Below are 27,005 nucleotides of genomic sequence, written 5' to 3'. Positions count from 1 at the left end.
CCACTGTAGATGAGTGTGATTTTATTTTAAAGTGTGGCTTCCTGGGATTTAGCTGTGAATCAGAGTATATTATTATTCAGCCCGTGTTTGGTCAGAGGCCATGCTTAATCCCCTCGAGCCAGTAAGGCATCTGCCTTTTGTTGGTAGATCTGTCTATGGCTTGGGGAATGCTTTCCAGTCTGCCCCATGTCCTGCTCCAGAGCAGATGCAGCCTGGTGCACGTACACAGCCTTCCAGGAATAAGTGTAATCTCAGGAATTTTCTTTACTCTCTCCTCTGGTTCTCTCTCAAGTTTTGGCTGATCTGCTCTCTTAATTGCTCGCCACCAAGATCTTCATGGTTTTCAACAATGCCCTTGGGTATAAACTTCTCCATGCTCTGTTCCAAATAAAGTCAAAGACTCAGGCAAAGCCTCAGAGCTCCGTGTCCTTATAGCCTTCCTCTCCCTCTGGTTAGAACCTCAATGCCACTGCACTGGAGCTGGAGGCAGGAACACTGGCTGCTTCTCCAGGAGTGACACCTCTGTTCTACAAGCAGGCACTGGCAGGGGAGATGGCAGCCCCTAGTCTTCCGGCTTGCTCTCCCAGCATGGAATCTCTGCCTTCAGAGTGAGCTGGGACAGAGGCAATCAGGCCCCAGCATTCTCTGCCTGTCATGCCTGGAGCAGAGCCCTCACCCTATGAGTAGGATCTGGCTGAGGGAAGGGAGCCCCAGTTCTTTCAGCTGCACCCACCCAGAATAGCACTTGTGCAGCATGAGGCTGGGGAGGATGAGAGATGTGGGCAGTGTGCCTCTCCCAGAGTGAAACCGTAAGCCTAGATGAGGAACTGGAGAGAGAGGGGGCTCCCATCTCCTTGCCACCCCTGCCTGGAATAGAACCTCCAGAACTCAGTGCCTGGGGGTGGGAACAGGCCATGGATCAGAAGCCCCAGAATCACAGTTCTTACAGAGATTTAGCAGATTTTCTTAAATAAATGTTTCTCCACTTTCTGTATGCCCTTACAGCAATTTCTGGAAGCTTTAAAAGGTTGGTTTTTTATATTTAATTTTCTCCAATTAGTGGTTGTTTTTCTGAGGGGAGGGTCGAGCGAACTCCTCACACTGCCATTCCAGAAGTCCTGCCTTCAGCTTATATCTTTATCTTCCGCATTTTACAAACGTCTTTAGCACGCAAAAGTGTTAGTACCTACATGCCTCTAATGAGCACTCTAATGCAAAATATCCCAAGTTACTTTAATATTATAAGTTAGCAACAGTTATATTGTTGTGTGTTCATATTTTACAGTTGACTGCTCAATTTTTCTGTTGCAACAAGTCTACAAGTTTAGCCTTTTTCATTGTCTTGGCCATAGATGAGGAGGCTGTTTCACTGAAACTGATTGAACCAAAGCCAGACAGCCAGTAAGACCTGAAGCCACGGCAAAAATCCCCATATTTTGACCTCAGGGCTATCTTCAGGCTAGATAATGCATAGGATTCCAAAAGTAAACACACAAAGGATGGACTTGCACCCCCAAACCAAAGCTATATAGCTAACAAGAAGGGAAAAGACAAAAACCCTCATCTTGTGGGTCCATGAACACTTTCAGACCAAATACTACACTGCTCTTCAAGACAAATAGAGCAGGTGTGAATGTGCATTCACAAACTCCTGTGTGCAATAGACGGCAGGTTACAGCTCACAGCCCCCAGGCCCCTGGGATGGGTGGGAAATTCAATCTTGGGCATCATAGGAGTTCCCTCCTCTACCCTCTCTAGGTATCCTGGTACCCTGGTACCTAGGTCTACCCCAAGGGGTAAGATATTATATGGAGCAAACCACCAGGGAGGCTTCATCCAAACTTTCGGTCATAGTCATATAGTTTACTGCTGGGATCGTTGTGGCCTCAGAAAGGACCGTGGCTGTGTTGTATCCAGGCACACAGAGGCCCGAGTGTCTGTGAGTGGAATGCCTGGCTGCAGCACACCCCTCAAGGTATCGCCGCCTCTAGGAGTAGTCTTAACAGGTATCAGTCCATGTTTTTCCATGTTCTCAGGACCCACTGGGCTCCCTTCCACTCTCCAGGCTTCCCTGACATCTCCACAGGCTCCTGCTACTTTTCCCTAACCTCCTCCATGCCTAATACCTTCAAGGAACACAGGCTTCACTCCTGAAAACTAAATCCTGCAAAGCAACTTCTTCTTTGAGCCCTGCAGGCCAGTTAGCTACTTTCTTGGAATGGGAAGAAGGAAACTCACAGGGAGACTAAAGTGAAAACAAAATCTCCAGAAGTTATACTGGCACACAGGACCCACGTTGCACAGCCGCTCTGCATTGAGAAGATGTTTTAGGCCAACATGATCCCTTTCCCAACTATCCCTTGCCAGACACATTTCCCCCACATGTGTAGGAACCCTGAATATAGCAATGTGCTCAAAAAGGAAAGAAAGTTTCGGAAAACCTAAGGGAAGAGGAATTAGGGTCTAGCTCAGCCCTAAAGGTTGACATTTTTTTTTATCTGTAATTGCATTTTAACTTATTCACAGAAAGTTCTTGTTACAGACCATTTTCTTAAAGCATGAACAAATAGTTTTTGTGGTGAAAATACTTTAAAATTTCTGGTGCAATTTTCAAACTTTAAGATACTTAGGCACCAGTGATTAGAACTATCTAATGTAATTTTCTTTTACTATTGAAATTTTCATTTGTTTTAAAATACACTGTAACATTGGTTTTTGTTCTATCCCAAATACAGATTCTCTCTTCTTTCTTTGGCAGGTGACATTTTTTTGAGGACTGAAGCAGAGTGTGAAACCGGTAAACAGTAACCCATTGATAATTAGGCAGCTAGTAACTAAATTTTTTTCTGCATTTACTAATTATAGCTTTCAGTTGTTCACCTGCCCATTGTTAACTGTGCTGTTTAGGCACTATGCTATCCAACTCCCACTAGGTTCCTATAGATAACATCTTCCTGGCACCTGGGTCACCAAGCTATTGGGTGTTTGAACTGTTTTTCAAGAATTAAGACCCCTTGTCCAGTTCAGGCTGGTTGAGACTACCAACCCATCAAGTGGGCCTATGCAAATGCTCAACAAGTGACCTTTTTGACATTAAGAGGCTAAAAACTCCACCCTCGGATCATGCTAATGCCGCCATTTTGTGAACATACATCCTATGAAGAGGCATGAAGTCTGACTATGCTTGCGCAGATCATCAGCTACCTCACCTCTCCTCACCTCCAATCATCTATCTCCACATTTCAGACCACCTTGCCCCCCACCCCATAAATATCCCTGAGCTCCCATTTTCAAGGAGGTGGATTTGAGACTTGTTCTCCCACTTCCTCATTTGGCTACCATGTGATTAAAATCGTTTCTCTGCTGCGATCTTGTCATCTCGGTGATTGGCTTTCTGGGTGATGGGCAAAAACAACCAGGTTCAGTAAAAAGTGGACCAGCAAAGCCACAAAATGGTTCATCATACCCACATCACCCCACACCTCCATTACCCCCTGTTCTGGGGCTTTCAAAGAGTCTAGGAATTGACTGAGGGGCCTGACTCCCTGTTTTTCTGATTCAAGTTAGGCTTTTGTTCACTTGACGTAGAACTCTTCCACTTATTCACATGAAGTGAGGATTTAGTAGGCTTCCCATCTATTTCACATCTAGGAACATCATGATCAACTAGACAATGCCATAGGTCTCTTTGTGTCACAGTATTCCCTGACTAGGGGAGATATACATATCTTTTTTATTTACATTTGAATGTACCTTTGTTGACATTTGAATGACCTCATGACATGGCAGCTGGCTTCCCCTAGAGTCAGTGGTCCAAGGGAGCAAGACAGAAGCCCCAACATCTTGTACAATCCAACCTGAGAAGTCACCCATTGTCACTTTTGCGGGATTCTGTTGGTCACACTGGCCAGCCATGATTTAGTGTGGGAGGGGACGACATATGGGCATGAACACCAGGAGGCAGGATCATTGAGACCATCTTGGAAGCTGGCTACCAGCACAGGGGTCTAAGGGAGGAGGAGAACCAGTGAGGGGACCCCACAAGCACAGTGCTCCCTGGGCAGGAGAAGAGGGAACATAAACCTGCCCTGGATCCTGCCTGCCTCTTGGAGAGAAAGGAGGAAAGTGATGGTGACAGAACCATACGTGAAATATGGAGAGCTTTGACTTTGCCCTTGTGTTCCAACAGAGGCCAGAGGCAGGAACCCTGTGACAGATATGTCCAGTCCAGCCTCTAGCACAAATGGGAGAACGGTCACAGCAATGCTGCTCCTGCAGAACAGAGAGAGTTAGCTCTCCCCTGGGGTGAGGCAACTGGCCCAGGGCACTAGGAGCAGCATTACTGACAGGGAGGCAGAGGTGACGTCTGCCTGGAGCGTGAAACTGTGCCTCTCTGGCCTCAGGTGTGCATGTCTCTAAGGACACTGCCCAGCTCCCTGAGTATGAGGACAGCTGCACCAAGTCCAACCTGGAGAGTCCATGGAAGGGCCAAAGAGAGCTTCAGAATGGATCTAAGACTGTTGGCTTCCCACCATCACTGTCCTGGCCGCCCACTCTGGCCCTGAGCCATCTCTGGCAAGCTCAGGCAGGACTCCACTCAGACAATCGCAGGAGAGGCCTTTAGAGCTCAGGCTCTTCCCTCCCTTCCCACTCATTCAGGGATGTCCGCCCACAGGGCCGGAAGTTGGTTGAAAGCCCAGCTTCACTGTGACAAGGGGAAATAGGGATTTTGCAATTTCTCTGGTCATGGACAGCTGAAGTCAGTTGTCTGATGCTTGGAAAATTCATTTTATAAACGGATATATGTACACGATTAACTTCAGTTTTTAGTTTTCTTAGTTTCAGAAGATGTTTTTTATAGTTATATTTGTTCACTTGTCCTTTAATACACACGTAGAACACTGTACAACCATGAACAGGCATTCAGCATTCCATTTTTATGGTCAAACTTTGCAAGGAAAGTTAATGCAGTAGGTCTGTTTTACTCAATTCTAGATTATCTCTGAAGATATCTGGAGACAAGGTCTAAGAACTAAGCCTTGGAATGCTCACAAATGATGTCACTCTGTGCACTCAGAGCACTGGGGTAGGATGTACTAGACCATCAGCATTATTTAAAGTAAACATGAACCTTTATGGTGAGACCTGGAGTCCGGTTTGAGGTTCACACCATGACTGGTCACATAGCAGATACCCACACAGCAGGTACAAGGGATGTGCCTAAGCGATCAGCTCTCTTTAAGGACTCTAAACTCCAAGACTCAAGCAGGCTTCTCTGGATAGAGACATCTTGCGTGTGTCTCTGCAGTTTGAAGGTGGAGAGAAAAGTGTATCCATGTAACCTATACAGAGGGAGAACTTAAAAGCCTTCAGCTGAGCTCTCTAGCCTTCACCTATACATACCTTTGTCTGCTGTCCTGGCACTGTTCTTTGCTGTAATAAACCTTTGCTGTGAGTATAATTTGATGCTGAGTCCTGTGAGTTTTTGAATTACTGAACTAGTGGGTAGTCATGGGACCCCCAGAACACACTTAATTTTTTAAAATTTTAATTACTTGGAATTAAGCTCTATCCTAGATATAAGTCATTGAACAGCAACCTCAAATATATCATCACAGCTTTGCCACTTTTACAGTAAGTAATCACAAAAACTTTTAAACCCCAGAGTCCATTATTTTCCTTTACCACCTCCATGGCTCTTAATCACAATCACATATGTAGTGATAGTTATCACCAATTATTTAAAGGCATTCACAAATTAAAACCAATCCAATCCACCCATCCCTCCATAATAACAAAATAAAGGGGAGTGGGGCAGAGATATATAGGTACAAAGTGTTTATATACTATTGAGAATAAATTGGTATTAATTTTAACTAGATTGTCTTAAATTATGTTCATTGTAATCCCTAGGGCAAATGTTAAAGAAAATGACTAAAAATGTATAGTAAAACAAATGAGAAGGGGATCAAAGTGGTACCCTAGAAAATATCTATGTAACACAAAAGAAAGGAGTAATGAAAGAATTGAGAAACAAAAAGATATGACATATAGAAAACAAAAATAAAATACAGAAGTCCTTCCTTATCTCCAGTTGCATGAAATGTAAACTGATTAAACTCTCCAATTAAAAGGTAGAGATTGGCAGAATGGATAAATATGACTCAAGTATGCACTGTCTACAACAGACTCATTTTAGATTCAAAGCCATCAATAGATTGAGAGTGAAAGGATGGAAAAAGATATTCCATGAAAACAGTAACCCAAAGAAAGCTAAAGTGGCTATACTAATATCAGACAAAACAGACTTTAAGAGAAAAATTGTTAGATGAGATGAGGACATTATATAATGATAAAAGATTTGATCCATCAAGAATATCAAACAATTATAAACATATACGCACCTAGCAACAGAGGCCCAAAATACATAAAGCAAAAACTGGCAAAATTAAAGGGAGAAATAGACAGTTCCACAATAATAGTTGGAAAATTCAACATCCCACTTTCAGTAATGGCTAGAACAGGTAAACAAAGGATAAACTAGGAAATAAAAGACTTGAACAGCACTGGAAACCAAATAGACCTAATAGACATATACAGAAGATGGAACATTATCCATGATAGGCCGTAGTTTACTCCACTAAAGAAGACTCTATCAATAAAAAACAAATGAAACCATACGAAGTATCTTCTCCAACACAATAGAATGAAATTAGAATCAATAATAGATGGAAATCTGGAAAACTTACAAACTTGTGGAAATTAAATAATATACTCAAACAACTAATGAGTCAAAAAGAAATAACCAGGAAAATTAGAAAATACTTTAAGAAAAACACAGCATACCAAAACCTATGAGATGCAGCAAAAGCAGTGTGCAAAGGGAAATGTATAGTTGTGAGTGCCTACATTAAAAAGAAGAAAGATCTCAAATCAATAACCTAACCTTCTACCTTACGGAACCAGAAAAAGAAAAGCACTAAACCCAAAGAAAACAGAAGGAAATAAATAATAAAGATCTAAGTGGAGATAAATGAAATACAGGATAGAGAAATAATAGAGCATCATCAAAGCGAAAGTTGGTTCTTTTAAAAGATCAATAAAATTGACAAATTTTAGCTAGACTGATGAAAAAGAGAGAAGAGACTCAAATTACTATGATCAGAAATAAAGTGGAGACATTAGTCCCATCCTTACAGAGATAAAAAGAATTATATTGCATATTCATACAAATGAGCAATTGTATAACAAATCAGACAACATAAAAGAAGTGAAAACATTCCTATGGACACAAAAAACTCCAAAATTGACTCTAGAAAAAATAGGCCATCTGAATAGACCTCTAACAAGTGAAGTGATTGAAACTAGTAATCGAAAACCTCCCAAAAAAGAAAAGCCCAGGACCAGATGGCTTCACAGTACAATTCTACCAAATGTTTAAAGAGGAATTAACAATTCTTCTCAAACTCTTTCAAAAAATAGGACAGAACACTTCCCAATTCATTCTGAGACGAGTATTATCCTGATACAAAAGCCAAACAAGACATCACAAAAATGAAAACTACCAACCAACATCCCTTATGAATATAGATGCAAAGATACTAAAAAAAATGCCAGCAAAACTGAATCCAGCTGCATGTTAAAAGGATTATATACCAAGATCAAGTGGAATTTATCCCAAGAACGTACGAGTGATTCAACATATGAAAATAAATCAATGTGATACACCATTTTAATAAAATGAAAAACCACACAATCATCTCATTGGATGTGGAAAAAGCATCTGACAAAATCCAACACCTTTTCATGGTAAAAAAAAGAAAAAAACACTCGACAAACTAGGAATAGAAGGGAACTTTCTCAACCTGATACAGGGTGGCTGTGAAAAATCCACAGCTAACATCAGACTTAATGTGAAGCGCTGAAAGCTTTCCCACTAAGATTAGGAGCAAGACAAAGACATCTGCTTTCAATACTTCTATTCAACACTGGGTTGGAAGTTCTAGCCAGGGAAACTACACAATAAAAGAAATAAAAGGCATCCAAATTGGAAAGAAGAAATAAAATTATCACTTTTGCAGATGACATGATTTTATATAAAGGAAATAGAAAAGAATCCACCATAAAACCATTAGAGCTGATAAACAAATTTAGCACAGTTGCAAGATAGAAGATCAGTGTACACATATCAGTCATATTTTTACATACTAGCGATGACCAATCAAAAAAGAAAATTAAGGGAAAAATTCCATTTACAGTAGCAGCAAAAACAATAAAACACTTAGAAATAAAGTTAATAAGGGAGGCGCAAGACTTGCACACTGAAAACTACAAAACATTGTTGAAAGAAATTAAAGAAAACCTAATAAATGAAAAGATAGCCCATGTTGTTGGTCGGAAGACTTAATATTGTCAAGATGGCCACACTCTTTAAATTGATGTACAGACAATGCAATCACTATCAAAATTACAACAGCAAGTTTTTTTCAGAAGTGGACAAACTGATCCAAATTTCATATGGAATTGCAAAGGAACCAGAAGAGCTAAAACAATCTTGAAAAAGACAAAGTAGAAAGACTCAAACTTCCCAATTTCAAAAGTTACTGTAAAGATACAGCAATCAAAATAGTGTGATACTGGCATAAGGATAGACATATGTATCAACGGAGTAGACTCAAGAGTCCAAAATAAACCCAGAAATTTCTAGCAAATTGATTTTCAACAAGGGAAAGACCATTGATTGGGGAAACAATAGTCTTTCAACAAATGATACTGGAAAAACTGAATAACCACATAATAAAGAAGGAACTTGGAAGCTTAACTCAACCATATACAAAAATTAACTTAGAGGAATCAAAGACCCAAATATTGAGAGCTAAAATTAGGACCATACCCAGCAGCCCAGTGGTTAATTTTGGCATGCTCCATTTCAGGGGCCCGGGTTCAGTTCCCGGATGTGGACCTATACCACTTATCTGCCAATGGCCATGCTGTCACGGCAGCTCATGTACAAAAAAGAGGAAGACTGGCAACAGATGTTAGCCCAGGGCAAGTCTTCCTCAGCACACAAAAAAAATCACTAAAGTTATAAAACTCCTAGAAGAAAACATAGTTCTAAATCTTCATGAACTTGGATTTATACCTTGAATGGATTCTTAGATATGACACCAAAAGCATGAGCAACAAAAGAAAAAAATACATAAGGTATCCTTCATCAAAATGTAAACCTTTTATGCATCAAAGGACTATCAAGAAAGTGAAAGACGATCCACAGAATGGCAGAAAATATTTGCAAATAATACATCTGATAAAGGTCTAGTATCCAAAATGTATAAAATACTCATGCAATTCAACAATGAAAAGACAAACAACCCTATTAAAAAATGGGCCAAGTGTCTTCCAAAGTAGCTATAGCATTTTCCATTTCCATCAGCAATGAAGGAATGAAAGTTCCTGTTACTCCACCTCCTTCCAGCATTTGGTGTTGTTATTGTTCTGGATTTCAGCCACTCTAAAACATGCGCAGTGCCATCTCCTTGTTGTAACTTGCATTTCCCTGATGACGTAGGATGTGGAGTATCTTTTCATATGCTTTTTTGCCATCTGTCTCTCTTCTTTGGTGACGTGTCTGTTAAAGTCTTTGGCCCATTTTTTCATCGGGTTGTTTTCTTATTGCTGAGTTTTAAGAGTTCATTATTGTATGTTTTGGATAATAGTCCTTTATCAGATACATCTTCTGCAGATATTTTCTCCCAGTCTGTCTCTCAGTGTCTCTGCCCCTGGCAGGCTGTCTAATCAGCATGTCTTTTCAAAATAAACATTAGAAAGAGCTTCTCTTTCCCTCTCTCTGGACTCCTGTGCTCAAAGGCCCATGTGAACGGTGAGTTGCTGTGATCTCATTGAAGCCACAAAGAGCTGGGGGCTGGGGTGAGACACAATCCTGGTGGTGGTGTTTGAGTTCTGGGATCCAACTGGGTTGAAAGCCAACTGTTCCTTTGGAAAGTCTAGCTATATGAGTCAACAAATGCTCTATTTTTGCTTTAAAACAAAATTGATAGAGAATGAAAGAAAAAGGGCCCTTTAAAATACAACCACCACTTGTAGAAATTGTAATCTTCTAAAGAAGTCCTGCTTTAAGGGGTCAGGTCTAGTGACTTGCCTCAACTCACCCATCCAGAGAGACCTCCTCTCCCTCTTTACTGCTCCCAGAACCAGTCACACACCTGCTGTACCATGTTATGGCTTGTAGAGGGTTGGCTGAAAGCACACTGGGAGCCCAGCAGGATGCTGAAACAGGAAGGCACAGCTGGGCCCTAGCATCAAGTCTACTCCCAGAAAGTAACCCCACTCTGGGGCTGATGTCAGAACCTCGGACTAACAGGTAACATACGTTTGTCCAAAGCTGACATCAATCTCCAAACATCTCATCAGAAACGTGGGAGTGAGGCTGCCCAGTGGCCGACTGGTTAAGTTCACGCACTCCGCTTCAGTGGTCCAGGGTTTTGTTGGTTCAGGTCCGGGGCACAGACCTAGTGCCAGTCCTCAAGCCATGCTGAGGCAGTGTCCCACATAGCAGAACTAGAAGGACCTGCAACTAGAAAATACAACTATGGTGGGCTTTGGGGAGAAGAAGAAGAAAAAGAAAAAGATTGCCAACAGATGTTAGCTCAGGGCCAATCTTCAAAAAAAAAAGAAAAGAAAAAAGAAAAAGAAGTGTGAGAGTTGGGGAGGGGATCAGGGAGTGGAATTGAAGCTGATAAAGGAGTAGGATGCTCCCCAACCCTTCTTCATTGCCAATTTGGATACCTTTTATTTCTTTTTCTCGCCTAATTGCTCTGGCCAAAACTTCCAGTACTATGTTGAGTAAGAGTGTTGACAGTGGACACCCTTGTCTTGTTCCTGTTCTCAGACGGATGGCTTTTAGTTTTACCCCATTGAGTATGATGTTGGCTGTAGGTTTGTCATATATGGACTTTATTATATTGAGGTACTTTCCTTCTACACTCATTTTATTGAGAGTTTTTATCATAAATAGACGTTAGATCTTGTCAAATGCTTTCTCTGCATTTATTGACATGATCACGTGGTTTTTATTCCTCATTTTGTTAATGTGGTGTATCACATTCATTGATTTGTAGATGTTGAACCATCCCTGTGTACCTGGTATAAATCCCACTTGATCATGGTGTACAATACTTTTAACGTATTGCTATATTCAGTTTGCCAATATCGTGTTGAGGATTTTTGCATCTAAGTTCATCAGTGATATTGATCCATAATTTTCTTTCTTTATGATGTCCTTCTCTGGCTTTGGGATCAGGGTGATGTTGGCCTTGTTAATATGTTAGGAAGCTTCCCATCTTCTTCAATTTTTTGGAATAGTTTGAGAAGGATAGGTATTAAATCTTCTTTGAATGTTCGGTAGAATTCTCCAGAGAAGTGAACTCATCTTGGACTTTTATTTTTGGGGAGGTTTTTGATTACTCTTTCAATCTCTTTACTTGCTTTTGGTATACTCAGATTGTCAATTTCTTCTTGATTCAGTTTTGGGAGGTTGTGTGAGTCTAAGAATTTATCCATTTCTTCTAGATTGTCCAATTTGTTGGCATACAGTTTTTCATAGTATTCTCTTATAATCCTTTGTCTTTCTGTGGTATCTGTTGTAATTTCTCCTCTTTCATTTTTAATTTTATTTATTTGAGCCTTCTCTCTTTTTTACTTAGTGAGTCTGGCTAAGGGTTTGTAAATTTTGTTTACCTTCTCGAAGAACCAGCTCTTAGTTTCATTGATCCTTTCTACTGGTTTTTTTTTTTTTTTTTGGCTTCTATTTCATTTATTTCTGCTCTAATTTTTATCATTTCCCTCCTTCTACTGACTTTGGGTTTTGTTTGTTCTTCTTTTTCTAGTTCTGTTAGGTGTAGTTTAAGATCACTTATTTGAGATTTTTCTTGTTTGTTAAGGTGGGTCTGTATTGCTATGAATTTCCCTCTTAGGACTGCTTTTACTGCACCCCATATGAGTTGGTATGGTTATTTTCATTTTCATTTGTCTCCAGAAATTTTTTGATTGCTCCTTTAATTTCTCCAGTGATCCATTGTTTGTTCAGCAGCATGTTGTTTTGTCTCCACATCTTTCTCCCTCTCCTAGCATTTTTCTTGTAGTTAATTTCTAGTTTCATAGCACTATGGTTGGAAAAGATGCTTGACATGAATTCAATCTTCTTAAATTTATTGAGGCTTGCCTGGTTCCAAACATATGGTCTATCCTTGAGAATCTTCCATGTGAACTTGAGAAGAATGTGTATTCTTCTGATTTTGGATTGAGTGTTCTATATATATCTATTAAGACCATCTGGTCTAGTTTTTCATGTAATTCCACTATTTCTTTGTTGACTTTCTGCCTGGAGGATATATCCATTGATGTAAGTGGGGTTTGAGGTCTCCTACTATTATTGTGTTGCTGTTAATTTCTCCTTTTAGGTCTGTTAATAGTTGCTTTATGTACTACGGTGTTCCTGTGTTAGGTGCATATGTATTTATAAGTGTTATGTCCTCTTGGTGGGATGTCCCTTTTATCAACTGTACACTGCCCCTCTTTGTCTCTCATTGCCTTTTTATCTTGAAGTCTGCTTTGTCTGACATAAGTATAGCAACAACTGCTTTCTTTTGTTTGCTGTTAGCTTAGAGTCTCATGTGTCTTTTGATTGGAGAACTCAATCCACTTAAATTTAGAGTGATTATTGATATATGAGGGCTTAATGGTTGTTTTGTACTTCCCTTGTTTCTTGTCCCGTGTATTTCCAACTGCCAATTCAGTTTGGTAGTTCTCTATGACAGTTTTCTCAGTTTTCTCTTTATTTATCATTTGTGTCTCTCTTCTGATTTTTTGTTTAGTGGTTACTGTGAGATTTGTGTAAAAGATCTAATAGAGGAGACAGTCCATTTTCTGATAGCCTCTTATTTCCTTAGTCTAATCAGATTCCATCCCTTTCCTCTTCCCCATCTAAGTTATTGCTGTCAAAACTTATTCCACTTTGTGTTGTGAGTCTGTGGTTAAAATGAAGTGATTATAGTTATTTTTGATGTTTTCCTTCCCTTTATCTTCAACGTTATGAATAAGTGTTTGCTAAGCTGTTCTGATAGCTGCAATTTTCTGATTTTGTCTCCTATTTATCTCCTTGCTCAAGGCTTTGTAAACCCTTTCTCCTTTTTTACAGGTATGAGGGCCTTCTTTATCGTTTCTTGTAGGGGAGGTCTTATGGCGGTGAACTCCCTCAGCTTTCTTTTATTTGGGAAAGTTTTTATTTCCCCATCATATCTGAAGGATATTTTCACCGGATAGAGTATTCTTGGCTATAGAGTATTCTGAAAGTTTTGTGTTTCAGAATTTTGAATATATCATTTCACTCTCTCCTGGCCTGTGAGGTTTTTGCTGAGAAATTCACTGCAAGCCTGATAGGGGTTCCTTTGTAGGTTAGTCTCTCTGCCTTGCTGCTCTTAATATTTTTTCTTTGTCATTGACTTTTGCCAGTTTTACTAATATATGCCTTGGAGGTCTTTTTACATTGATGTAGTTAGGCGTTCTACTAGCTTCTTTTACTTGTAATTCTGGCCCCTTCCCCAGGTTTGGGAAGTTCTCAGCCATTATTTCTTTGCACAAGCTCTCTGCTCCTTTCTGCGTCCATACTCCCTCTGGACTACCTATAATCCTTATGTTGCATTTCCTAATTGAGTTGGATATTTCTTGGAGAATCTCTTTATTACTTTTTAGTCTTAGTTTTCTCTCCTCCTCCATCTGAAGCATGTCTATATTTCTGTCCTCTAAATTGCTCATTCTGTCTTCCACAATATCAGCTCTGTTTTTTAAGGACTTCAGATTTTTCTTTATCTCATTCATTGTGTTTTTCATCTCCAATATTTCTGACTGGTTTTTCTTTATAGTTTCAATCTCTTTTGTGAAGCATTCTCTCTGCTCCTTAATTTTATTCCTGATTTCATTGAACTGTCTTTCTGAGTTCTCTTGTAACTCATTGAGTTTTCTTATAATAGCTATTTTGAATTCTCCGTCATTTAGATTGTAAATTCCTTTTCTTTCAGGATTGATTTCTGGGTGCATGTAATTTTCCTTCTGGCCTAGAGTATTAAAACACCTCTTCATATTATTTGATGGGGTGAATTTGTGCCTTTGCATAGTGGTAGTATCTGGTTGCAGATTCCTGCTGCTGCCATTGGCAGGGGGAGCAGGAGCTGCGTATTCTGAGCCCCATGTGATTCCTGGCAGCTGTGCCTGTCATTTGGAAGCTATGCTTACAGAGCCCATCTGCATTTGCCTGTTCACTGCCGCTGCTTTACAAACGCTATGCACAGGCACTATGGCAGGCTTCCCTTGCTCTGGCTGAATGGCCAAGCTGGTGCACCAGGCAGGGGGAGGGGCACTTTCTTTCATGTGCATGATCCCAGGTGCACTTGCTGTCTGTCCTCCTGGGCTGCTCAGTTTGGTGAAGACGCCCCCATGATTGCTTTGCCTCCGTGGTGTGGAGATTTCCCATGGGCTGGGAGGCAACTCAAGAACAAAGGCATTCCAGCAGAGGAATGCCTCCTCCCTCCTCTCCTCTCAGAGCTGTGTCCAGTCTCATGCCCTAGGTTGCTGCTGTTTGGGGAGGGAGAGAAGACCCCCTTGCCTCCTTCCACTGCCTCTCAGAGGGTCCAGCACCTCCACCTTCAGACATATGGCTGCGTGTCTCTCTCAGATGTCTATTATATTGTGTGAATATCCTCTGTTCGCTTATGAGTGTCCTTTTCATTGTATCTTACTGAGGAGAGTCTAAGGGAAGAGCTCACTCTGTCACTATGCTGATGTCACTCCCTCCTCTTCCTTCTTTTTAATGCTGCATTTGCTCAAAAAGTTTAATAACTATTGAAATTTTTCACTTCCCCTCTTCTTTCTACTTCCTCCTTTACCCATCTCTGCTCTCTCTGAAGCAACCCAGCAATCAAACCTGCAAATAAATAAATATTTATTTATTCATATTGAAAATAAATATATAAATAGCCCTTTCACATTATTTCTCCTTGTTTATGTAATCATATAGCAACATGAATTTTTCACCTTTGTTTCACAATACTGGGATTAAATTTTCACCTCTGCCTCTTGCTCTTCATATGTGATTGAACATAAGGCAAATGCCTCCAAGTCATTGCTATAGACCTGACTCAGTTTTTTTAATGGGTGTAAAATATTCCATGATGAGAGTGATCCACAACTGGCACACCCGTCCCTGATGTCTGAGCACACACTTTGTGTTCAGCGTTGGGCCACTGCCCTGGGAGTGGCACACACCCTGGACTCACCCCCTCACCCTCCTGGCGTGCTCCACTCCATGCATTCTCTTCCTGGGAGTAACGGCTTGGCTTGGTTTTGTTTGTTTTTTGTCAACAGATATTGATATTACTTTCCAAAACAGCTATAATAATTCTCAATCCCATCTGCGAAATTTGAGAGAGTACCATTCTCCCGAGGGAAACAGAATTTGGAATGTTGTCAATGGTACAAGCTCCCAATTAGCAAATTTTTTTAAAAAATGAATAACATATTTGCCAGCCCTTTGATATTTTCTGCTTATATTGACTTACATAAATTGACAGCACCTTGGGGTTTACAGATTTTCTTCATCAAAGTATCAAACTATTTTTTCATCAAACTATTTAGAAGTTCTTCATTGATCCCTGACATGTAGAGATAAAAAAAAAATCATTCTAAGCTTAGGAAACAGCCCATGAAACATCCTTCAATAAGCTGCTGGAGCCTTTGAACAAGGTCTGCCTCTGTTTTCCTTCCACTGTGCCTAGTCGTGTTCTGTAGAAGGACAAATGCCTGGTAATCCCTCCAACTTAACATATCTAAATAGAAAGGAGCAGCCTTCCTCAGCTTCAAAGGCCTGCTTCTGTCAGCTTTCCTAGGCCCCCAAATTATCCCTCTTTTCCTTTCCTTACATGTTGAAAACATCATTGGGTTCTGAGAACTCTCCCTCCATGAGTTCTGATTCCCAGCTTTACCTTCCATTCCCTCTGCCTCCAACGCCAGTTTCAAGTCTCCAAATTACTGTTCAGTGCCTCTACTGCCCACCCCTCCCACTGTTCCCAATAAATCTCAAATACCACCAAGTCAATTAACCTAATAGGGACATTAAGATGAACACATTATGTGGGAGGGTCCATGTAATTCTCCCTCAGAATAAGAATAATGGCAGAGAGGGACTCCATAAGTAAGGACAAAGGGAAGTCATTGAGTAAGGCAGGAAATTATTCCTAGAAACACGTCAATTTCTAATAACTGGTGACAGCCCTAGTACTTATTTCTATTGCTCCTAGAAATGCCCACAGTGACAGGGCTTTATAAGGGGTCACTGTGCCTTTTTTAAGGGGCAGTGTGGCAGAGGCATCCAGAATACTTTACCTTCCTCCATAAACAAGTCTCTGGGAGAGAAACTCCTGGTGGCAGAAGTGAAGCAGGGCAGACAATCTCTGTGGCTTTTAGAAAACAGAGTAGGGCTAAGCATAACCACCATGAGGTCCTATGACCACAATAGTGTTTGTTCCCAAAAGCCCCAGTTACTCTCATGATCAAGTACAAACTCCTTGGTCTACCATTCAAGATTTGACATCAAATTATGGAACCAGCCTTTCAAAAAGAATCTCCACTACTCATTAATAGGAGTCCTCAAGAGTGATCTCCTTCAGTAATCCTGATTTATGCCAGAAATGACCTCCCCCACCCAGACCTGCCCCCACTTCAAGGCCCCATTCAAGCCTCACCTTCCCCAGGGAGCTTCATCTCACAGACAGGCCCCATTCCCCCTCCCTTCTCTGGACTCCCTGAGCAGATAGTCTGAACACTTTAGCACTTAATACACCTATATACCACCTTGAAACAGTTTTCTATGAATGTATCTTCATCTCCCAGACAAAACCACTAGTTTCTTAAGGACAGGATCTGCTTGAGGTAGACGATGTCGTAGTTAAGTATAAATCCATTAGCACCTAGTACACGATGGATGATCAGTCAACACTTCCTGACTGATGACTGATTGAGCTGCTATCAGACACAATTTGAAAACTTGAATTAGTGAGACCAAAAATGTTAATTCCTGTGATGGTTAGCATAACTTAACACCTGCGTAATGACCCCAGAGTGAGCATCCTCTGAATAATAAGCCCTACAAATTGGATACTTGTCTAGATTCAAATTGAACAACATCCTGAAAGAAAGTCTAGACTCTGAGAGCATCAGGATTTCCAGAAGCTGCTAATTTTTGTTTTTAGGTGTTTAACTTAAGGGCAGCCAGCCCTGGTGGTCTAGTGGTCAAGATTTGGCATTCTTACTGCCACAACCAGGGTCATTTCCAGCCACAGAACCTCACTATCCATCTGCTGGTTGTCATACTCTGGCAGCTGCGTGTTGCTTTGATGCTGATAGCTATGCCATCATATTTCAAATACCAGCAGGGTCACCCATGGTGGACTGGTTTCAATGGAGCTTCCAGACTAAGACAGACTAGGAAGAAAGTCCTGGCCACCCACTTCTGAAAAAAATTTCCATGAAAACCCTATGAAAAGCAGTGGAGCATTGTGTGATATAGCGCCAGAAGGTGAGAAGATGGCGCAGAAAGACTGGGTAGGGTTCCGCTCTGCTGCACAAGGGTCGCTAGGAGTAGGAATTGACTGGTCAGCATTAGCAACAAAACTTAAGGGTCCTAAGAGAGCGAAACATCCACACAGCCTCTCTAAAAGGAACACATGAATAGCTCTTTATATTTTACTTGCATTGTCAAGTGGCTCTTGAAACAACCTTGAGAGGTAGAATGGGAAGTTATTAAAGACCAAGGGGCAGAGAAGGTTACGCTGACTCTTTTCCAACTCACTCTTAAGTAGGAAGTACCAGCATATTACATATTTCTTCTTAAACATCTGGACTCCTTTACAAAGAGCTCTCTTTACGTTTCATAATTCCTGAGAATTTGGTCTCCAGAGCTCCTAGTCCCACAGATGTCAAAAGCCTTCTAGCTGGCATTCTATAATCTCCCCAAACTCTTCTGTTCTTATCTTAATTACCAGTTGGAAGTAGGAAGCCCCCAGTCCTTGAGCCCTCATTTGCTCCAGGGCAACCACGGAGCCTTTCACATCAGCTAAATCAAGCCTAGAGGTCTCCAAGGGTACCAGCCCACCACTTTCATATGCCACCACTTAGGTTTTTCCCTGGGTTTTTGATGAACCACTCCCTAGTTCTTTGCCACAGCGTTTTAGGGTCTGGGACTAAAATTTCCTGGGCTCCAGCATCTGACTCCTTTTCTCACAGCGAGGAGGCTGAGCAGAGACCTGCGGGAAATGGGGAGGGGCGTCCAGTCGGAATATCCCCCTGGGCTGTGAAGCCTTAAACAAGTCTCGACTCTACAAATGGTATTATTTTTCTTCTTTCCATAAACCAGGCATCATGATTCTGGTTTATCTGTTTAAGCAAAGGGGTCGAAGAAGCGCGACTCTCAGGACCCAAGGGCCGAGGCACCATTTTTTCCGCCTCGGGGACCTCAAGTTAGATATTTTTCTTCTATGATGCCTTCCCTGTGACGAGAGCTTAATCGTGTAATTATGTAAGCCAGTGGCAACTTGGATGGCTGAGGAAAAAACCCATTGTCTACACGTGAGTCAATCCAGCTTGAATTCATCAAAGACCCAGGAGAAACCCTAGGCGGGGTTGGCCGAGTGACTACACCGCGATAGCAGATGAAAGTGACAGGCTGGGACCCTTGGAGACCTCCAGGCTTGACTGCACGGATCTGAAGGCTCCGTGCCCTCCACGCGCCGCACCAGCGACCCCAGCTCTCTCCCCGCCGGCGGCGAGCTCTCGGGCTAGCGGGCGGGCGGCGGCGGGGAAGCGGAAGGAGCCGCCGGCGCGGGGGACGGAGGCGGGACTTGGTCTCCTGGCAACGGCGCCGGCGATTGGCCAGCCGGTCGGCGGCCGAGGCCGAGAGCAGGCGCCCTGCAAACGCCCGTCGCGGCGACTGCGGCTGCGCGGGAGATTCAAATCAGCGGCTGCTCGCTCGCGGTGCCGGCGGGGCTGCTGCTGGCCGGCGTCCTCTCGCCATGGGTGATAACCTGGAGAATGCCATTCGGTAAGTGTCGGTCTCGGGGGTGGGGGTAGGGGCGGGGGGACGGGGGCGCGACCCCCGGCTGCGGGCGCCGAGGGGCCTGGCGACCGCGGATTCGGGCCTGGCGGTCTGCAGGTCCTCGGCCCGGCCCGCCCCAGACCTGCCTCCCTGGAGCCCCTCCCGGCCCCTCCCTGGCTCTGCAGTTTGTCCCCACCCCACTGCATCCCCACCCCACCCCAGCTAGGCTGTGGGCCACTTGTGAGTCGTTGATGGGACTCTGGGCCACGTAGCAGATGCTCTCTGTTGAGACCAGTTTGGGGGGATTCGTGCAATTCGTGAGACCCTCGGAGCTCACATTTATTCTTTGTAAGGAACCCCCTCTGGGCAGATCGCCGCCGTGGAGACAAAAATGGAACCCAACGAAAGAACCTAAACTTCATGTGTAGGTTTCATGAGAAACTTTCAAAGCCTCCTACAGGGAAAGAACTTAAAACTGCTCTTACCCATAATCCCACAGTCAGTTTTAAAAAGTGTTTGAATACGTGCGCTTTAAGAACAACTATACTTATTGTCATTTATGTCAGCGTACTAACAATTTTTTAAATTTCCATGCCTTTGCTTGATGACTTAGGCGATTTATCCAGACTGTTTCAAAAGCAGTTAAATCCTATGTGATAGCAAGTAAAACTGGTTACTTTTATCAGCACCCGGGTAATCTCTCTTTGGGATAGAAGGCTGAGGTCGTTAAGTACAGTCAAAAAACAAAAGTCCATTTGCTTTAAGACTTTTTCTTTAGCCTTCAATCTAGCCAGCAAAGGATTTCACTTTTAGAAATTTGTTTTCCCTCATTTTAAAAGAGAAATTGGGAATTTCTGACCTTGTTTTGACTTACTAAAGACTAATTTGCTTTAATGGACTGGGTGTTTTAGTGGTAACTTACCGTGGATTTAGGCCATTTTACTAGGAAAATGTGCTTGGTATCAGAAGGTGAAATGTTTTTGTCGGGCAGCCTATTATTGCTTATATTTTGGGAGAAAGGTTCTGACGTTGTAGCAATTTATCCGTTATGAGGCATGAGAGGGTGATTCAAAATGTAAAAATAATTTTATTTTTTAAAAATAAGTAATGCATTTATGTGGTTAAAAAAAGATTTAGAGGCGCCCGCCCCGGTGGCCTAGTGGTTGTTAGGTGCACTCCACTTCAGTGGCCCAGGTTTGATTGGTTCCTCAGCACAGACCCACACCACTGTCAGTGGCCATGCTGTGGCAGGGACCCACATACAAAACAGAGGAAGACTGGCACCTGTCTACTCTCACATCCCCTCATATTTAACCATTTTTCTAGTTTATTTCTCAAGAGTTTCTTTTTGTAAATGTAAATGATTATATTATAATAATATATTAATATAGCTATATATTTATGTGTACGTGTGTGTGTACAATTCCTGTCTTTATCTCACATAAAACATAGCAGACTGTATACACTGCTTTTTTGTTGTTTTTTTTTGTTTTTTTTGCTTAACACTATCCTTGGAGATTTCTGTCCGTACACAGAGCTCTTTCTTATTCTTTTTTACGCTGGCATAATATTTCATATACAATAATTGATCTTAAAAGTCCCTCATTGATGAACACCTGGGTTGTTGACAATCTTTTGCTATTACAAATAGTGCCACAGTGAAAAAGCTTGTTCACGTGGCATTTTGCACGTACACCGATTATCTGTCTTCTAGATTCCCAGAAGTGGGTTTGCTAGATCAAAAGTAAATCCCTCATAATTTTGATAGCTGTTACCCATTCCTGTGGCAGAGATTGAGGGCACTCCCACCTGCAAGCAGGAGAAGAGTGCCTGTTTCTACTGCCTCTCTTGGACACTGTTGTCACAGTTTTGCCCGTCTGATGATTGAGAAATTGTATCTCAGTGAGGTGAATTTCTCTTAGAGAGATTGAGTATTTTTCTGTGGAATGCCTTTTGTTCACTTTTTAAATTTGGGTTTTTTCCCCCCCAATTTCTGGAAGTTCTGTTTGTTATCCCAGTTTATCATTTCTCTTTTGACTCTGCTTGGCGTTTGTTTTGTTTATTTGACATGTAGAAGCCTTTTATTTATTTATAGTTGACTTTATCTAGCTTTTCTTTTGTGGCTTCTGGATTTTGAGTTGTAAGAAACATTGATTTCGTTTGTATTCTGATATGATAGCTAGAAGAAAGTACTACTTTTAAATCTTTTTTTCCAAAATTCATGTGATTTCTCTGATAGAAAACCTGGAGGTCTTCTTTAGCTTGACTCTCTCACACCCAGTATGCAGTGCCATCAGCAAGTCCCATTGTCTTTTTCTCCAAAACACCCCAGATTCCACCCTTGTAACTGTTCCCACACTGGTCCATCTCACTGCCCTGTCGCTGGGAGCTGGGACCATGACTGCGCTGTAGCTTTCCAGCTGGTTTCCCTCTTCTGTTCTCCTCCCCCACCCCCTTCCTCACTTGGAGAGACAGAATGGTTGTTTGAAAATGCAAATTAGCTCCTGTCAACCCCACCGTCTCCTAGCTCAGCACTCTTACATAGTGGCGTGGCTCTCTGCCTCTGATCAGATGTCACCCCCTCAGAAAGGCAGGCCTTCCTTGACCACTCTATCTAAAAATTATAAAGCATATCCCATTTTTACCCTTCTCCAGTTATTTCGTTTCTTCCCTAAGTGCTTAGTGTCACCTGGCATTCTTTTACCTGTTTCTTTGTGTTCGTTTACCCCACTAGCCCCTGAGCTGCGGTGGAGAGCTATACCCGGCCCGGTTGGTTTTTAAGCCGTGGTTGGGTGTGTGGAATAGGGGCTAGCTGGGTTCTCTGGGAACTGTGGTGGCTGATCTGCGAGCGTTGCCACCGCGTGTTCTTCCTTAGGGACGCTGTGTTCCACTGAGGCCCGGAAAGCAGACTATCTGGAAACCCCGATTAGTGGTACCCAGGGCTGCTGGCAGCCATTCACAAGCGCTCTTCAAATCTCGTTCCAGCAATGTCTCAGCCACACTCCTGAGCAGCACAGAGGGGTCCGAGGCGGTGCCACGCCTGGGTCCTGCCGTTGGGATGAGAAGCAGCAGACTTTTGGGTGCTGCCTCTCATGGTGGGAGTGACGCTGGGACTCAGTGAGAGGAGGAGACCCTGGGGCCAGAGCTGGGGACTCCTCCAGCTGCCTCTCTCTAGGGCTCAGCTCAGGGGCCTTGAGTCTTATCTTCTTCTGGAAAAACACTGACTGCGTCTGAGTTTTCTGACCACCTCTGAGTGAATGCTCTTTTGATTTTAATATAGCATACAAATTGATATTTAAGATTTCCATTTTAAGGTGTATGAATGATAAATATAAAATCTTTTGCTTTTAAGAATTATCGCTAATATCCTATGTGCATATTTTTCTGGTTCTAGAATGTTTGAAGCCCATATGCAGAGCTACAAGGGCCATGATCCACTTGGTGAATGGGAAAGGTGAGCATTGAGTTTATTTTTTTTTCCTATAACAAGCTATATGCTGTCCTGAAAATTAACGTTACCTCTATCTTTCTAGTTACATTCGGTGGGTAGAAAATAACTTTCCTGAAAATAAGGACTACTTGACAACTTTATTAGAAGATTTAATGAAGGAATTTTTAGATAAGAAGAGATACCACAATGACTCAAGATTCATCAATTATTGTTTGAAATTTGTAAGTATGCTTTCAGATGTATAGTAAAATCTATAATCATATTGTACTTTTGCTTTTTTCCAAAATGACTGTCTTTTCTTTAATTCCTTATGTTTCCAGTCATAAATTTTTAAAAGTTATGTGGCCAGAGATGTGTATTTTAGAACTTTTTAGCTTCTATATTATGGACTTAGGGATTTAATTTTAAAACCCTCTTTCTCTGTGTATCAAGTCATTAAATGTTACAACACAAGATAGAAACTATTAAATTATAAGAAGGATTGTTGGATGAGAAGTGTGCTTAGGGGAAGGGAGGTAGGCGGGCACTCCCAGGTACTAAGAGTTCCTGGGAATAAATTCATCATGAATAATTAAGAAAATATGAGCTCTTAGAAACTAATTTAGTACTAAAAAGAGAAGGCTGCCTCAGGTTAGACCTTAAAGGTTGGGTCTCTTTCATCTTGGAATAAAGGCCTGGGGACACGAGTAATAAAATCATGAATGGCATGGCTAGAGTAAGCATGGGCTTGTTCACTGAATTACTAGATACTAAGGTTAGAGGCACCCAGTGGAACTTGGGCAAGCTCAGGTTAAGACAGAAAGAATACTTGTATAGTCATTATAGAGCCTGCTGTCTTGGGAAATAGCGTGGGTAATTATGGGGGCATTGAATGTCAAGGAAAGGAGTGAGCTTAACTTTTAGGTTCGCCATCAGAGAGCCACCCAGGGCTTGCCCTCCGCGGTGCATCCTGAAGCCGCCGTGAAGACTGGACACTGGGGCCAGCCTGCGCTCCGCCCATCTGGACTCGCAGTCCTGTGTCCTGATGTCTGTCTGCTTTGGGGTTTTCTAGGCTGAATGCAACAGTGACCCTCATCAGTTTTTTGAGTTTCTGTACAACCATGGGATCGGGACCCTGTCCTCTCCGCTGTACGTAGCCTGGGCTGGGCATCTGGAAGGCCAAGGAAATCTACAGCACGCCAGCGCTGTTTTTCGGAGAGGAATTCAAAACCAGGCTGAACCTAGCGAGCTGCTGCAACAGCAGTACAGGTAGTTTGAAAATAAGACTCCACATGGCATTTCCTGCTCTGAGATGTACGGTTTGCGCTTAAAACGTTTTATTACCTGTTTATACAGGAAAATCCTTTTCATTGTGGAAAATGTGGATAATACAGAGTAGCGTAAAGGAAAACCAACTGCTCACAAATATTACTGTTAACATTTTCGTGCATTTCCTTCCAATATCTCTTCCTAGGCCTGTGTGTGTGCCTTTGTGTTTGTGTGTTTTAACAGTAAGTCATACTGTATGTGTGGTTATATATACTGAGCTTCATACTGCTCTTAAGAAATTAGGAACTTTCTGTACTTAAAAAGTAGTTAGGAAATCTGTCCCAGAGTTGTCAGAATTTAACTGTTCTCCAACTGAACATTTGTTTCCAACATTTTGGTCTTTACAAAGAACAACATAATGAATATCTTAATGAATAACTTTGTTTTTCACAATTTTTTACTTTTGCTGTGATTAAATACTCATTTATCATTTAGGGTATTCAGAAAATACAGAAAACTAAAGAAGCAGAGGAAACCTGGCATTTATTTTAGCAGACGTTTGTTTCTCTCCTTGTCATAGAATTGCAAGCATGCTCTACATACGTATCCAGCTTTGTGTCAGGTCTCTTTCCTTCTTCATAAGAGTATTTCCTAATCTATTTCCTATTTTTCTCAAATTCCTTCTGATAGGTTCTCAGAATTGAAACTGTTGAGTCCGAGGCTGGAGGAAGAGTTTTAAGGCTTGTGATACATGTAACCAAATTATGTACTCAAAGAGTCAACTAGATTTTGCCCTCCCCTTCTCGAGCAGCCTGTGAACCAGCTTATCTGACCGTACCCCTTGCTCAGGCCAAAGGAGGAATTTCTCTAATATAAGTGTATTGGATGTGAAAATAATCCCAAAATTTTTTTTTAAATTTTGAAGCAACTCTAAAATTCAGCTTTACATTCTCTCTTGACATCAGTCTTTACTAGTTTATAATAAGCTATTATATATACTTTTTGCTTTAATACAAATATGTATTAAACTGAAGTCTATAATCTATATCAACGCCTTTCTTCTGTCATTTAGGTTGTTTCAAACACGCCTCACCAAAACCCATTTGCCGGCTCAAGGTAAAGCAATGCTTTCTAAAATGTCTCAATTGTTGATAATTTAGTCTCTGATTTGCACTGCTTTTTTTTTTTCCTTAAAAAACAAATCCATTCAGCATTGATTGACTGTATTGTCTTAGGTAACAGGGAAGGTACTCTGGTAATAATAATGCCCGTTACCCAGCTCTGGAGAGCAGGAGTTCTGTCTCAGCACATTGAAAGAGCGCACCCACAGAATAACTTGGTGATTTAATTGTGTTTTTAGGGTTAAAAAAAAATCAAGATTGCTCAAAATAGAGGACATTGCTTACTCTGGAGTCCATCTGTTCTGAATTGAAGCAAATGTGTTTAGTTCAACTTTCAAAGAAATATAGTCATTTTTTTCCCCTAGAAATGAAGATTACGTTTCAGCAATAATCATTTACTATCCTCTCCTGTTGTTTAAAATAACTAGTTAGAGTTTACATTTCTTTCAGGTTCTTTGTGCATTTTGAATTGATCAGAAAATTGTCTCTATAATATTTCTCATCTAAAAACTGTTTTAGTTACATTTTCTGAGATGGTGTGAATGAGTTGATTTATTTCTTATGCTGCTTATTGAAAGATTAGGGGGATGTATTTGTGATTTTATTTAATATGGTTTTACCTTTCCCCTTTACCTTTCATCCTTTCCCCCCCCATAGCTAGAACCTCAGAACCTCTACATAATGATCAGGTTTTAAACCAAATGATGACATCAAAATCAAATCCCGGAAATAACTCAGCCTGCGTTTCTAAGAATCAGGTAATAATAACATTTGCGGGTTGTGTGGAAGCTGGACAGGGTATTGAACAGTCAGCCTGCTGCCTTGCGTGTCCACTTCGGCATCTCATTTCTTTGACTTGTCTCGCGTGACTCTAACCTCCATCCTCCATGTCAGCCACCTGCACCTGTGGCAGCTTGCTGGCCTGTTGTCATCTACCACTGTTGATCTCAAATATTAGACTTAAAGAACTTATTATCTGACCATAACTTCCTGCGTTGATCTGACCTGGGGACCCCCACTACACACCCTCCTGTGTTCACTTCCTCCCCACAGCTTCTCTCCTTTGTTCTGCTGGCCTCCCTCGCATGGGGCCAGGATCCCTCCTGTGGATCACACCCACCCGGAGCTCCTGAGCCCTGGCTGAGAATCGCAGAGCTTCACACATGGTGCCTGTAACCACAGCCAGGGCTTTCCTTCCTTCCAGCAATTACGTTTCCATTTTCCCAGCTCATTTATGTTTTATGTATCTCTTATGTTTCCCATTTCGCCCTTTAATGCCAAATTAGAGCGATTTTAAACTTCTCTTCCCTCTCCTCAGATGTGGGACCTGGCTACCTCTAACCTCTTCCTTATGAGCAGACAAAATACTATTTCAGTGAGACAGCAGAATCAAACAACGTTTGTCAGTTTTCCGGCACAAACCAGTAAATGTGACTGCCCTGCCCTGCTCTTGCAGTGTGGGAGGCGGCCTTCCACCGTGCTTGTCTTCCATCTCCCTTGGGATTTTTGCCCTGTGGGAATCTCTTCTGCCCTGATGACCTATCAACGTGTAAAAATGCTCAGGTCCCTCTTCCCTCAGCCTTGTTTCTCAGCATCTTTCTTCTTCACAGTACAGTTGCTCTTTCAGAGTTTGCCGGGAGCTGCTTTAAGCTAAATCCAATGGAAATGCCTCTGTTCTTAGTGCACATGTGCAAGTTGTATTAATATAACGTTTTCCTAGAAGTAGGATGTTCATTTCTAACTGTGATAGATAGTCAAACTATCCCAATTTACGTCCTACACATGCTTGCCAGCCTCATTACTTCCTGTTGCCCCATCTGTGAGTGTCCAGACAGCAGAGAGGGGTCTTTGTTTACTGTCATAGTCCCAGCACCTGAGCACCTGGCTCAGCACATGAAATGTGTGAGGTGTTCTTCTTTTTTTAAGGTTGGCACCTGAGTTAACATCTGTTGCCAGTCTCCTTCTTTCTTCTCCCCAAAGCCTCCCCCCCGACCCCTGTACATAGTTGTATATTCTAGTTGTA

General features: G+C 41.9%; 1 protein-coding gene across 1 annotated transcript in view; it reads left to right on the top strand.

The window, feature by feature from the left end:
* Positions 1-19,081: 19,081 nt before the first annotated feature.
* BUB1 (BUB1 mitotic checkpoint serine/threonine kinase) overlaps positions 19,082-27,005 on the top strand; it is a 41,742-nt gene continuing 33,818 nt past the window's right edge. Inside the window, exons 1-6 of the mRNA XM_046661956.1 lie at positions 19,082-19,168; positions 22,557-22,616; positions 22,696-22,834; positions 23,665-23,861; positions 24,934-24,977; positions 25,640-25,740. Coding sequence (XP_046517912.1) covers positions 19,140-19,168; positions 22,557-22,616; positions 22,696-22,834; positions 23,665-23,861; positions 24,934-24,977; positions 25,640-25,740 — 570 coding nt within the window. The 5' untranslated portion in view covers positions 19,082-19,139. The remainder of the gene's footprint in view (positions 19,169-22,556; positions 22,617-22,695; positions 22,835-23,664; positions 23,862-24,933; positions 24,978-25,639; positions 25,741-27,005) is intronic.

Source organism: Equus quagga, chromosome 5, assembly GCF_021613505.1.
Source record: "Equus quagga isolate Etosha38 chromosome 5, UCLA_HA_Equagga_1.0, whole genome shotgun sequence".
In the NCBI taxonomy this organism is placed as follows: Eukaryota; Metazoa; Chordata; class Mammalia; order Perissodactyla; family Equidae; genus Equus; species Equus quagga.
This window is presented reverse-complemented; position numbering and strand designations above follow the sequence as displayed.